Source organism: Brassica rapa, chromosome A04 (assembly GCF_000309985.2).
Source record: "Brassica rapa cultivar Chiifu-401-42 chromosome A04, CAAS_Brap_v3.01, whole genome shotgun sequence".
Lineage (NCBI taxonomy): Eukaryota > Viridiplantae > Streptophyta > Magnoliopsida > Brassicales > Brassicaceae > Brassica > Brassica rapa.
In genome coordinates, this window is record NC_024798.2 from 19,253,452 (window position 1) to 19,266,852 (window position 13,401).

The 13,401-nt window shown below is 29.8% G+C and overlaps 2 protein-coding genes across 3 annotated transcripts; both read left to right on the forward strand.

The window, feature by feature from the left end:
• Nucleotides 1–6,404: 6,404 nt before the first annotated feature.
• LOC103865675 (non-specific lipid-transfer protein B) lies at nt 6,405–10,052 on the forward strand. 2 transcript variants are annotated; one of them, XM_009143500.3, is made up of 2 exons: nt 6,405–6,891; nt 9,789–10,052. In XM_009143500.3, the coding sequence occupies exons 1-2, from the start codon at nt 6,548–6,550 to the stop codon at nt 9,796–9,798; spliced, it is 354 nt and encodes a 117-aa protein (XP_009141748.1). In that variant the 5' UTR covers nt 6,405–6,547; the 3' UTR covers nt 9,799–10,052. The 2 variants fall into 2 exon arrangements, with proteins under 2 accessions (XP_009141748.1, XP_009141746.1); XM_009143498.3 differs by lacking the exon at nt 9,789–10,052 and adding an exon at nt 7,170–7,383 and having other exon boundaries at nt 6,423–6,891.
• Nucleotides 9,131–10,011, forward strand: LOC103865674 (non-specific lipid-transfer protein A). The gene is made up of 2 exons (XM_009143497.3): nt 9,131–9,551; nt 9,789–10,011. Exons 1-2 carry the CDS (start codon nt 9,205–9,207, stop codon nt 9,796–9,798), a joined length of 357 nt encoding a protein of 118 aa, XP_009141745.1. The 5' UTR covers nt 9,131–9,204; the 3' UTR covers nt 9,799–10,011.
• Nucleotides 10,053–13,401: the final 3,349 nt, after the last annotated feature.

Genomic DNA, 13,401 nt, shown 5'->3' on the forward strand with positions numbered 1-13,401 from the left:
TAGGATAATAATATTTTTTATTGATAGATGGGTATGCTTTTGTAATTTTTGATCATTAGGTTATATTTTTAAAATAATATTTCTAAGAAATTGTATTTTTTGAAAATTATCATTTTCGTAGAGAAATATTGTATATTTGGGATTGTGATTTAGAAATTAAGATATCAAGAGCTTTTGGTTATAGATGGGTATGGTTTAAGAATTTTTGATCAATAGTTTATAATTTTTAAATAAATTGTCCAAAACTTACTATTTTTGGAAAGTTGTAATTTGTTGATAAAAATTGTAGATTTGAGATGTGATTTAAAAATTATGATAACAACAGTTTTTGTTAATGTATAGGTATGTTTTTAGATATTTTGATCAATAAGTTATAATGTTGAAATAAATTTTCCAAAACCTACTATTTTGGGAAAGTTATCATTTTTCTATAGAAATATTGTTGATTTTGGATTGTGATTTATAAATTAGGATAACAAGAGTTTTTGTTGATAGATGGGTATGGCTTTAGAATTTTTGATCAATAAGTTGTAATGTTTAAATAAATTTTCCAAAACCTACTATTTTGGGAAAGTTATCATTTTTCTATAGAAATATTGTAGATTTTGGATTGTGGTTTAGAAATTAGGATGATAAAAATTTTTTTTGAAAGATAGGTATGCTTTTAGAATTTTAAATTTTTGATCAAAAAGGTATAATGTCAAAATAAATTTTCCAAAACCTACTATTTTGGGAAAGTTATCATTTTTTCTAAAGAAATATTGTACATTTTGTATTGTGATTTAGAAATTAGGATAACTAGAGTTTTTGTTGATAGATGGGTATGGTTTTATAAATTTTTTTCAATAGGTTATATTTTTAAAATATATTGTCCAAAACCTACGATTTTGGGGAAGTTATCATTTTTCTAGAGAAAAAATGTAGATTTTGGATTGTGATCTAGAAATTAGGATAACAAGAGTTTTTTTTGATAGATGGGTATAGTTTTATAATTTTTTTCAATAAGAAGTAATGTTAAAATAAATTTTCCAGAACCTACTATTTTGGGAAAATTATCATTTTTCTAGAGAAAAATTGTAGATTTTGGATTGTGATTTAGAAATTAGGATAACAAGAGTTTTTGTTGATAGATTGGTCTGGTTTTCAATAAGTTATATTTTTTAAATAAATTTTTTAAAACCTACTATTTTGAGATAGTTATCATTTTTCTATAGAAATATTGTAGATTTTGGATTGTGATTTAGAAATTAGGATAACAAGAGTTTTTGTTGATAGATGAGTATGGTTTTATAATTTTTTATAAATAGGTTATATTTTTAAATATATTTTCTAAAACATACTATTTTGGGAAAGTTATCATTTTTTTAGAGAACAATTGTAGATTTTGGATTGTAATTTAGAAATTAGAATAACAAGATTTTTTGTTGATATGTGGATATGGTTTTATAATTTTTTTTCAGTAAGAGTAATGTTTAAATAAATTTTCTAAAATCTACTATTTTGGGAAAATTATCATTTTTCTAAAGAAAAATTGTAGATTTTGGATTGTAATTTAGAAATTAGGATAACAAGAGTTTTTGTTGATAGATTAGTCTGGTTTTTTATTTAACAACAAAAACTCTTGTTATCATAATAAGTAGGTTATAGAAAAATGATACCTTTCCTAAAATAGTAGGTTTTAGAAAATTTATTTAAAAAATATAACCTATTGAAAACCATACCCATCTATCAACAAAAACTCTTGTTATCATAATTTCTAAATCACAATCTAAAATCTACAATATTTCTCTAGAAAAATGATAATTTTTCCAAAATAGTAGGTTTTGAAAAATTTATTTAAACATTATAACTTATTGATCAAAAGTTCTAAAAGTGTGTATCTACTATCAAAAATTTTTTTGTTATCCTAATTTCTAAATCACGAACTCATATCTACGATATTTTTCTAAGAAAATGATATTTTTTTTAAAAAAAAAGGACAGGTTTTAAAAAAATTATCTAAAAGATATATATTGATAAAAAATTTCTAAAAGCATTCATATATCAACGAAAAGTCTCGTTATGCTAATTTCTTGCATCTCCTTCCAATAGTTTCTTTCAACCTAAAATACAAAACCTTTCTCTCATACCACCATCATGTCCTCTTCCAAGTCCAACGACACGTTCCCTGTCGCTACTATAGTGTCACTCACCATTGAGGTTGTTATAATCAATACCAACGCACATAACGCGTTTTTCGATGTTGAATGACCAGTGTTGCTAAACTTTGCCACAAAATTACTCGGATGCAATGCCATTTCTTTCGATTTTTCTTTTTGAACACCTTCATTTCTTTCGATTTAAAATTTTAAACCTAAACTCGCAGGTGTTTGATGTAATTTATGTTCAACATAAATTCATAAACATAAATTTATAAACTGTTGGTTTTATAAAATATATATATATATATATATATATTTCTATGTTTTTTTTAATTTACACATAGAACATAATATATTGTTGTATAATATAGATGTTTGATAATAATTTTTTTGTATATAATATTATATTAAATTTTATAATTTGATGTAATTGTATTATTCATATAATAACCTGTTGTTTTTGGTTAATTTACTTTAAAATAAAACAACATAAACATACTGAAAAATTAATTTTTTTACATTAGTTTTCTATGAATTATTATTAATTTTATGATATTTTTTCTTAATAATTGAATTCTCGAAATCTTTATATTTGATTAAACTAAATAAGATAATACTATATTTAAAAATTAATTTTAAATATAGTGGCGAAATCTGTAAATAAAAGAAAATACAAAAAATATTTAATTTATTATAAATACAGTGGTTAAATATGTAAATAAAATGAAATACTTAATATGTTATCAATATTTTCAAATAATCCTCGTTTATGATGTTATCCATGTTTCCAAACAGTACCAAAAAAATACTTCAATTCTAATAATATAGATTATTTTGTGTGCGCTATACAACGTGTAAATCTCAAAAGACTCGAAATTAGAAAACCATATCCCTAAACACATCTAACTCGGATATAGATCCTACAATAGTAATCGTGATCACAAATCGAAAGTGATAAATCCATGTGACATCAAAATACTAGCAAATTTAAACCAACAAAAAGAAATTGCATAAATGAAATAAAATGTAACTAACGATGTTTGTTTCATAGTTTTATAATCCAAAGTCGAGTAGCAATGAATAAATTAATACATATATTATTTAATTTAAATTTCTAGCATATTTTTCGATCTAAATGATGCTATTTCAATTCTCCTTAACTTGAATCTCAGTATATATGGATCATTTTGCTCGAATCGGATTCTGGTATGATGTTGAATTTATAAACTTTCAACTTAAACATTAACCAGTATAGATAAATTGGTCAGTATTGATAAAGATGTCTCATGAAATTTATTTGAAACTTCTAACGCGCTACACGTATGGAATATGAGCATGCGTAGTAACTATTTGGGCCATATATATTTACAGCAATATACTTTAAACTTGCACGTGTTGTGCTCACGTACAATACGTTGCATGCAGCATTTCGGTGCCCAATTCTCAAGTTTCACCGAAAACAAAAAGGCATAAATCATGTAGCCCCTTAGGCACCGACGTTTTTGACTTAGTACGATTATTCTTCTTCCTCTTAAACAGTAAATAAGATTGCACATGAATGAAAACCAGTGTCGTGCGAAGAGTTGTAGGGGCCTAAGGCAAGTTTTAAAAATAAATTTATTTACAACCGTAATGAAAACAATTTTCTAATATGATATATTATTTTCACCAAATACACAAGTCTAATACTGTAAAAAAATAAGTTTATAACGTAAATATGTTATATTATGTCATATTGAAAAAAATACATGAATTCAAAAAGTGAGTTAATTAATTTTTGCAGAAATGTTTTTTTTTTAAATAAGTCTACACCACTATAGTAGAAATTATTTTAAATTTTGGGGCCCTAAAAACAGTCATATTAATCGGGGGCCTGAGACGAATACCTTTTTCAATACACTGTAGGCACGCCTCTGATGAAAACTACAGAAAACTTTTCATTTTGCCGTGTTCCTATCGGCTTACATATAGAGAACAATTAACACATCACCTGACCGAAAGAAACACTAGTTAAGAAAATATAGTACTAAAGATAAAATTACTGATATTAGCAATTTAGCATAGCTAAATGAAGAATAATTCTTACAGAAAGAATTGTAAACCTTAATTTTCTCAAAAAAAAAAAGAACTAGGATAATAAATTATGGTTTAGTATAGCTTATAAGGTTTTAAATATAATGTGTATATCATATAATTCTTTCAGAGAAAAATCATTTTTTCTACGGTAGGAATGTAGATAAGAAAAATTAAACGACTCCGTTAGTGGTGTCTATTGAATGAGACTCGATATGTCCATAATATATGTATGTAAATTAGAAAATGTATCACATTTTTTTTAGATCCAATTTATCTAGCACCAATATATGTATTTTAAAAGGTTACATTCTCATGTTTTATATTTTATAAAGCCAACAAAACAACAAATTTATCATCCTAAAATAATGTTTTGCTATTTTCGCCAGTAAAACTAAAGCAGTTTACTATCCTCAGTTAAAATGTAATGAATAAGTTTTTCTTCTTCTTCTTTTGGCAAATATGGTAACTTTTTAATCTTTTGACACGCTATGTAGTTTCTTATTATCAAAAGCACATACTACATTTAAAAATATTCAATTTCTATAAAACATTATAGATAAAATTATACCTCATAAAAGTCTAGTGAGTTGTACAAGTAAAAGCACCTAGTTTTACCAAAATAAGACTAGAAATAGTATTATGGGGGAGGGGAAGATCAAAGTGGTGGCCTTGAAAAGCAAAGCAACCGACACGGAGTCACAGACCCCATCCTACCCATGTGTTGAACTGCATTCAATTTTGTTATGTATCAGTCAGATTTTTCACATAGTGACGAACCGTATACATACATTCTACTAGGTGTGGGATGCAAGGACAAACCGACATCTTCTCGGGTATATATATATATCCATACGGAGAAATTATATGAAAAAGAAACAAAATATTTTGGGAAAACGTTTTAAAATATTTTGATCTGGAGATATCTTAAAAGCAAAATTATATATCTCAAAAATAAGCTCCAGATGCGTGTTTAATTAATTTAAAAATCGCTCCAGATGTGTGTTTAATTAATTTAAAAATCATGTTGTTTTTATGCTGATTTTTAAGATTTAGAACATCGGATATATTTGGATGTTCGCTTGCCAAAATTTAGTGGATATATTTTGTCCGTCCATTTTCTGGATTACGGGTGGATACTTTACCGCATATCCGAAGCCGCATCCGAATCTGATCCGAAAAATCCAAACCGAAATAACAAAATATCCGAATGGGTATTGAATTAGGAAAAATTAAATATCCATTCGGAAACGGATAATATCCGAACCTGAATGGATATCCGAAGATAACCGAACATATGTATTTAATCTTATATTTCTAGTTTACATCTCTTATTTTATATAAAATATTTATATTGATACTACACATACTTTAAGTTCATATGATATACATATAATTATGGAAAAAATGATTTGTTACTCAGTTAAAATGTATATCAAACTTTTTATTTCAAAAACTAACAAAATGTTCCATCCAAAATTTTAAAACAATAACCAAATTAATATCTTTTTAGTTTCAAAATGTTATGTCCAAATCTATTAACCATTCAATCTATTAAAAATAAAAAAAAATAGTTAAATGAAAATTATATTTTTAAATACAAAAAATTTGAGAAATGAAATATTTAATAAATACATCGCCTTTTTTGATCAAACTAGTAATATTACTCAAACATATGTTATGTTATGGACATAACATTCACTACTCACTTAAAAAAATATATATCAAACTAGATATATTGAATGGTTAATAAATTTGGACATAACATTTGTTAATTATATATCTCCTTTTTTAATCAAACTAGTAATATTACTAATATATCTCTAATCACATTTGCTGGGTCTAAATAAAATCAATGTACGTCATGATTATAAATATACTAAAGATATTGTAGAGTTGTTTTCTAAAATAAAATAGATTATGATATAGTTGTAATGTCAAATAACTATTTGCATATCCACATCTACATTTCTTTTTTGGTCGAAGCGTATCCACATCTACATTTCCTCTCTCTCTCTTTTTCTTAGCACATCTATAAAAGTACGTCTTATTAAGAATATATAATGAAAATGTAGAAGGAAGAGACGTTTCAGAAAAAGATAAAAACGAAATTTGATTAAAATGTCAAACGAGAGTTCCTACATAACTAGGGACCTCAACATTAAATGAAATCAACAACCAACAAACTACTCCCATTCCTCTAAACCGCATTCACATTCATAACATAAATTTTCCTTGTCTATATAAACACTCACTCCCCCAACTCTCTCTATCATTCATCACTACACACTTCTCATTTTGCAAACAATCAAAATCCCCTAAAACTAAGAAAAATGGCTGGTCTAATGAAATTGGCATGCTTGGTCTTGGCCTGCATGATTGTGGCCGGTCCAATCACAACGAACGCGGCTCTAAGCTGTGGAACCGTTAGCGGTAACTTGGCAGCATGCATTGGCTACTTAACCCAAAATGGGCCCCTTCCCAGAGGGTGCTGCACCGGCGTTACTAATCTAAACAACATGGCCCGTACAACCCCGGACCGTCAGCAAGCTTGCCGTTGTCTTGTAGGAGCCGCTAACTCCTTCCCTACTCTCAACGCTGCCCGAGCTGCTGGACTTCCTAAGGCATGTGGAGTCAATATTCCTTACAAAATCAGCAAAAGCACCAACTGCAACAGGTATGTCGTAATCTCTCTCTGATATATATGAAAATTAAAGGTTATTTTAGAACAAGAAGTATATAACAAACATTATTATGATGATTTACATTTTAAGATTATTTTATTGTTAAATAAAAAGTATAAGTTTTTTAATAACTGTTTACTTCCCGGTTTAACCATGTTCTAATGGAAGTTTTGAGTTTTATACCGATGAATATAAATTAAAAGTTTCTTTTGTTTGAATGCATATTATAGTACAATATAACAATGTAATGTTTATTTGTATGTGGTTGCAGCGTTAGATGAGCGGCGGTCGGATGAAGAAACTCAAGCGGACGTACGAATCTAATATAATGTATGAGAGAGTACTAAATAAGATGTTGTTTTTCTAGTGTTTTAAAATTTCATGTTTCTCTTCTGTTGTGTCGTTCCTTTACTTTGGTTGTATGTACTATGTTCGTAATCAACGTCCGCTATATGAAGTTCATATCCAAGGTTTACGTTATTCTATATTCTTAATTACTAAAACAAAGTTTAGTTAGTTTCACTGATATGAAAAATTAATAATTAAACATTAAAGAAATAAAATAATCACTAATATGCAATGCAGTTGAGAAGGAACGGAACATTTTAATTTAAAGAAAATGAAGTAACGGGACATTCTTAAAGTATCCTGTTTATACTTGAGAATTAATATAGTTGAGAGAGAATGATGGACTGCTTTAAGGAACCATGGCATCCCCTGAATTTAGGGCCCTACTTTTTTTTGTCGTCAAGTAGGGTTGTATTAAATATGTGGTGTCTTTTTAAAAAAAAGAATTGAGCTAGATTTTAGACTCATGACATAAGATGGCGATTTGGATTTTGGACAACCAAATAGAATGCACACTTAGAATAAGATTTCTATTGAATTTTTTTGTCATCTTTTCATCCTTGATCGCTAATTTTTTTTCAAATATACCGTCTTTTGAAATGTTTCTAGAGAAAGAGAAAATGTCAAAATTCTACCAAAAGTCTAGACACGCATCTGATTGCCTTCTTAGTGTTAACGGCTAATTACAGTTTTTTTTTTCTGGTAATGGTACTTAAATAAGGATAAAGGGAATTTCAATATTTCAAGGACTCTCAATTTTACAACAGAAAATAGCAAACTTTGACAAAAACGAGATAGATTAGCAAAATACTATGTGTTTAGCATATTTTGCAAAATATTTCTTTGATCCACCACAAAAAGGTCTTACAAGGTTAATTAACATCTACAGTTTGCAAAGAAGGTTAGACCTATTTTTCGACAATGAATAGAGGTTGAAACTCTTATGTGTGTTTTCTTGTTATATTAAGAGTACATAAGTTTTTTTTTTGTTGGTCAAAATGTTAAAAGAGTACATCTGTGTTCTCAAGTGCAATTCTATAGTCTTATAGGAGTGAAACAAAAACGAGATAGATAAGCAAAATATGTGTTTCGCATAGTTTGCAAAATATGTGTTTCGCATAGTTTGCAAAATATTTCTTTGATCCACCACGAAAAGGAGGCGAAAATAAGTGTATTCGTAGAGGGTTAATTTACCCTACAGAGTTATATAAATTAGTTTAATTTTTATTAAATACTTAAACTTGACTCCATCAAAACATAAATATGACCTCTATCAAATTTAAGTTCAAACGAAGTCCGACAATATCGTGAAAGTTCTTCAATTTTCAACCAATTTATCATGATCCCAGCATGTAATTTGTATGGCTCCGCAGAAAATACAATTGTTGGAATTGGAACTGAGAGTTTACTATACTTTTTTATATTATTTTGTTTTCGTGTTGGGCCGATCATCTCATTAACAAGCTTTCACGTGAGTATTTTGCTGAATCCGCCAATCATTATATTTTAAATCTGCTCAATCTTATTAGCGGATGATTAGTTTGGCACGAGCTATCGATCTCATATGATTCTTGAACACATAATGCTACAATATATAAAATATATACTATTTAATTATTTTATACAAATAACTATTTTTATCCGATATAGTTTAAAAAGTCACAGAAAAGGAGTACATGTACGTTGATAAAAGGGAAAAAATGTATTTTTGGTTTCACTTTTCAGAAAATAAAATTAAATAAAATGTCAATCAAAGCAGATGAGAGGTAAATAGGTGCTCTACATTAAATGTAACCAACGGCCAACTAACTAATCCTTTCTTCTAATCGCATTCACATTCTCAAAACATAAACTTTCATTCTCTATATAAACACTGACTCCCTCAACTCTCTTCACCACCCAAATATCTTACTTGTTTACATCTTCTTTTGCAAACCAACAGAAACACTAATAGAAAAATGGCCGGTGTAATGAAGTTGGTATGCTTGGTCTTGGCCTGCATGATTGTGGCAGGTCCGATCACAGCGAACGCAGCTCTGACCTGTGGCACCGTTAACAGCAACGTGGCACCGTGCATTGGCTACATAACCCAAGGTGGACCCCTTCCCGGAGCGTGCTGCACCGGTGTTAGTAAACTTAACAGCATGGCCCGTACAACCCCGGACCGTCAGCAAGCTTGTCGTTGCCTTAAAACTGCTGCTAGCGCCTTAGGCCCTAGTCTCAACGCTGGCCGTGCAGCTGGAATTCCCAAGGCATGTGGAGTCAGTGTTCCTTTCCCAATCAGCACCAACACCAACTGCAACAGGTACGTATATTAATTTGATGAACCTCTCACACTCGCTCTTGAACTCTTATATTAACGGTTTTATGTTTTAATAATTTTTTAATGTTAAGAAAATATTCCCGGTCTAACAATGTTATAAAGGAAATTTTGAGTTCTTAAATGATTCAACAAGTGTACGTAAAAAGGTTTTTTTAGTAGAAATTTGAGGTTCTCTTATACTATATTAACGATGTTATGTTTGATTGGGCGTGGTTGCAGCGTGAAATGAGCGACAGTGTGATGAAGCTTCAGGGGACGTTTCGAATATTATAATATGGATCAGAATATTAAATAAGATATGTTCGAATGCATGTTTTAAAAATGTTTTATAATTTCCTTCTTTTTTATTTTAATATGGTGATCCTATATTCCTATGAACTGGTCGTTTGTACTATGTTATCGAACAACGTTATATGAAATTCAGATTTGAAGTTTATATTCTTCCGTGTTGTACCGCCTCTTCACGAAGCCTTAATATATAAACAAAGAAAAAGTAATGGGATATTCTCAAATGTTAACTGTAAACTACAGTTTTATTATCAATCATTTGAAAAAAAACAAGAAGATAAAACTAAGCTATGGACGTATACATGTCAAAAAATTCGTATTTGAAGTGTTTTTGTATTTGGAGACTTTTATGTGGAGATCCATGGCATGTTGAGGAAAGCAAAGAAGTATCGTTCTGGTGTTTTATCGGCCGATCAAGTCCGCAGCAGGACAACGTACGTCGACAAAATGTTCATCGGTCAGATAACCTATGCGTGGATTAGTAACTTTCTATTTTCAAAGGCACTTACTACCTTCAAAATAAGAATTACCTTGTCTAAAATCTTGAAAGTTCCCGATAAGATGTAGTGATTTGTACTAGTAAAAGTAAAACATACATATTTAAACATACATAAGAGTAGAAATATATGTGGAGTGACGAAGTGACGGCCATGTAAACCAAAGCTAATTAATTGCATGGTAGGCAATCGACAGTGATACAATTCTACCAATTTGTCCTGCCATTTAATTTATCATGCATCAGTCTTCTCTTTCACATAATGACGAACCTTTTACATACACTCCATGGTTTGGGAGGACAGACAAACCAACATCTTCTCGTGTGTATCCGTCCCGAGAAAAAACATAAATATTTATTATTGAGTATTTATTATTAATTTTTTAATTTATTTGTTTTTTTTAATTTATTTAGAGATCACATAAAAGATTTACTACAATACTCAAAAAAATCTCCAATATTTAGGTTGAATTAACAGAAAAAATCACGTTTGATAAATTTCAAAGTTTTTCATTTAAAATAAAACTTCTTTGTAAAAATTGCCATGCAACCTAAATGAAGAGCATATTATTGAAAGCATGAGAATGCAACATATGAAACCTTAATGATAATTACGTACCCGTGTCAAAGAAAATTACAGGCAATGAGGTGTTTGGTGTATCTGCATTTCTCAGTCACCATCACAGAGAATTTTGTTAATTACTCCCTCTTCGTAATTAATTACTCCCTCTTCGTAATAAGCTTCACTTTATGCTTTTGCAAGCTGTAATTAATTACTCCCTCTTCGTAATAAGCTTTATTTTAACCTTTTTTTTTCTTGTTATAAAAAAAATATCACTTTACAATTCAATGCAAATCATATATACTTTCAGCTGAAAATTAATTAAAAATTGCATTAATTTTGTAAATAATTTTATTTATTTCAAATACTATTAGTAATAGAAATATAATTAATAACAACTTACATTTATGTCACTTTTTAATTTATGTGAAAAATGTACGATACTTATTTATAAACGGAGGGAGTATTATGATTGGTAGATAGATGGTAGTCTAATGATATGTTTAATTTAGTTTTGTATACTTATTAAATATGTAAAAATTACCGGAACGATACCATGAATTCGTAAATATAGTTATCATTTATCAAAATATCTAAAATTGATTCTTCTACTTTACCAAAAAGATACTGACACTCTCACTCTTCTTCTGCCAAAAAGAAACTGAAATGTTGTCGAGGTTCCAGTTGGTTTAAATTTTAAAGTGAGAAAGGCTCTACATTGTTTAGAGAGTCTACTACTTCTGTAAAAGTTGTCCAAGCCCATCGATATACTCAGGTATTTTCCAAAAACCACGACGTCGTCGTTTAATTCATCTTCTTTGCTTCCTAGTTGAACTATACACAGCTCTCATTGTTGAGGTGGGGAAAGAGAAGAGTGATCTAGATGGTGGTGATGATACATATCAGGAAGCATGGAAGCAATCTCGTATTTTAAAGAGCAGGTGTCAAAGGTGCAGAGCTTGTCATCGGAGCAATACACACACTGTTAACTCCCAAAAAGCAATGACAATCTTGAAAGATACTTCTGAACAACTTAGGATTCAAAGAAACAAATCATAAGTGAGAGCTGATATCCCCCAAATAGTTCCTGCTTCATTACAACCACAAATGTTACTTTTTTCTCTAAAGCTAATCCTACACAAACAAATGATGAGTAGATTCAATCAGACCAATTTTGTGCCAAAAAGAACCAGATTAATATTTGATAGTACAAACTGGAGTGGGCCGATCAATATAAGCACTATCAATATAATACACTATATTGACTGATCAATATAAGCACTATCTTGACTGGCAAATGCTTAGCAAATCAAATACACAATGAACATATTGGTAACAAAGCAATATATAACTTAAACTGCTAGTATATATACTCCTCTTCCTTTGGAAAGCCGTTGCTTGCTTTAATTTTTGCTAAGCATTTGCAACTTGCAAGTCAAGATAATGCTTATATTGATCGACCCCGTTGCACCGACCAAAACAGTTCTGCTAACTTCTATCAGCTCAGCGTTATGGGCCTTTCGTGAACACAAACTCTATCAGCAGAAACATAAAACACACATAAATATATTTAAGCGTTTTATACAAAGAATGTATCACTCACGTAAAGAATTTGGAGATTCTCTTTATCTTGTTGCTTAACGAAAAGCTTTATGTTGAATTTTTTTATGAAATCAACTTTCTTGTTTCGGTTAAGCATGTGATTGAAGGACGTGGGAACCGTCCCATCTTTGACTGATAGAATTTTCAAGGGAACATGTCTTGTAGCTCTCGTGAAAACATTATCCGAAGGTATTTAGGGTTTCCAAAGGCCCATCTCAGCTTTGATTGGTAATAAACAATAGCCTAGTAATATATTATGGCCTCGATATAAAGCTTAATGATTAATGAATAAATCCTCCTGTACATTAAAAGAGAAGTGACTTCAGTGGTTTCTACTGACGTGGTAATCACATAGAGCTTCTCAGAAAAATTCTTATAATTCTATTGGTTGATTTTTTCGAATTTTCTTCTTCTTTTTTATTCAATCGCGCATCAGATAAGTTTGAAACCGATAAAGACGGTCCGAACAGATGAGTTTGCTTCTCGACACTCTGAAGACTCAATCAGATCAATGGCAGCAAGGAGCGACGAGTAGATGAGTTTCCTTCTCTCCACCATCGATCAGATCGATGAGGTGAAGTTTGTCGATACTCTGTTAATATACAGAGTTTTTGGTTTCTCTGATTGGGTTCGATAGCGATTATCGCCAGCTGAGATTGAATTGAAATTTACTCTCGAACCGATTTAATTTGTAAGATAGAAACTACGATCTGCTTATTAATATTTTGATACTTTGTATCTAATTGAGTGATTAACCTGCAGAGATCAAAAGGTTGAAGAAGCTACATACATAATCGTTAAACAACTTCGTTAACCAGGTATTATTAACTTTTGAAGTAAAATGAAATAGCCAATATGCATAAGCCACGTATGGGGTGTTTACC

What these genes read in the sequence shown, in the direction of transcription:
- LOC103865674 (XM_009143497.3), top strand. Translation starts at nt 9,205, where the DNA reads ATGGCCGGTGTAATGAAGTTGGTATGCTTGGTCTTGGCCTGCATGATT.
- LOC103865675 (XM_009143500.3), top strand. Translation starts at nt 6,548, where the DNA reads ATGGCTGGTCTAATGAAATTGGCATGCTTGGTCTTGGCCTGCATGATT.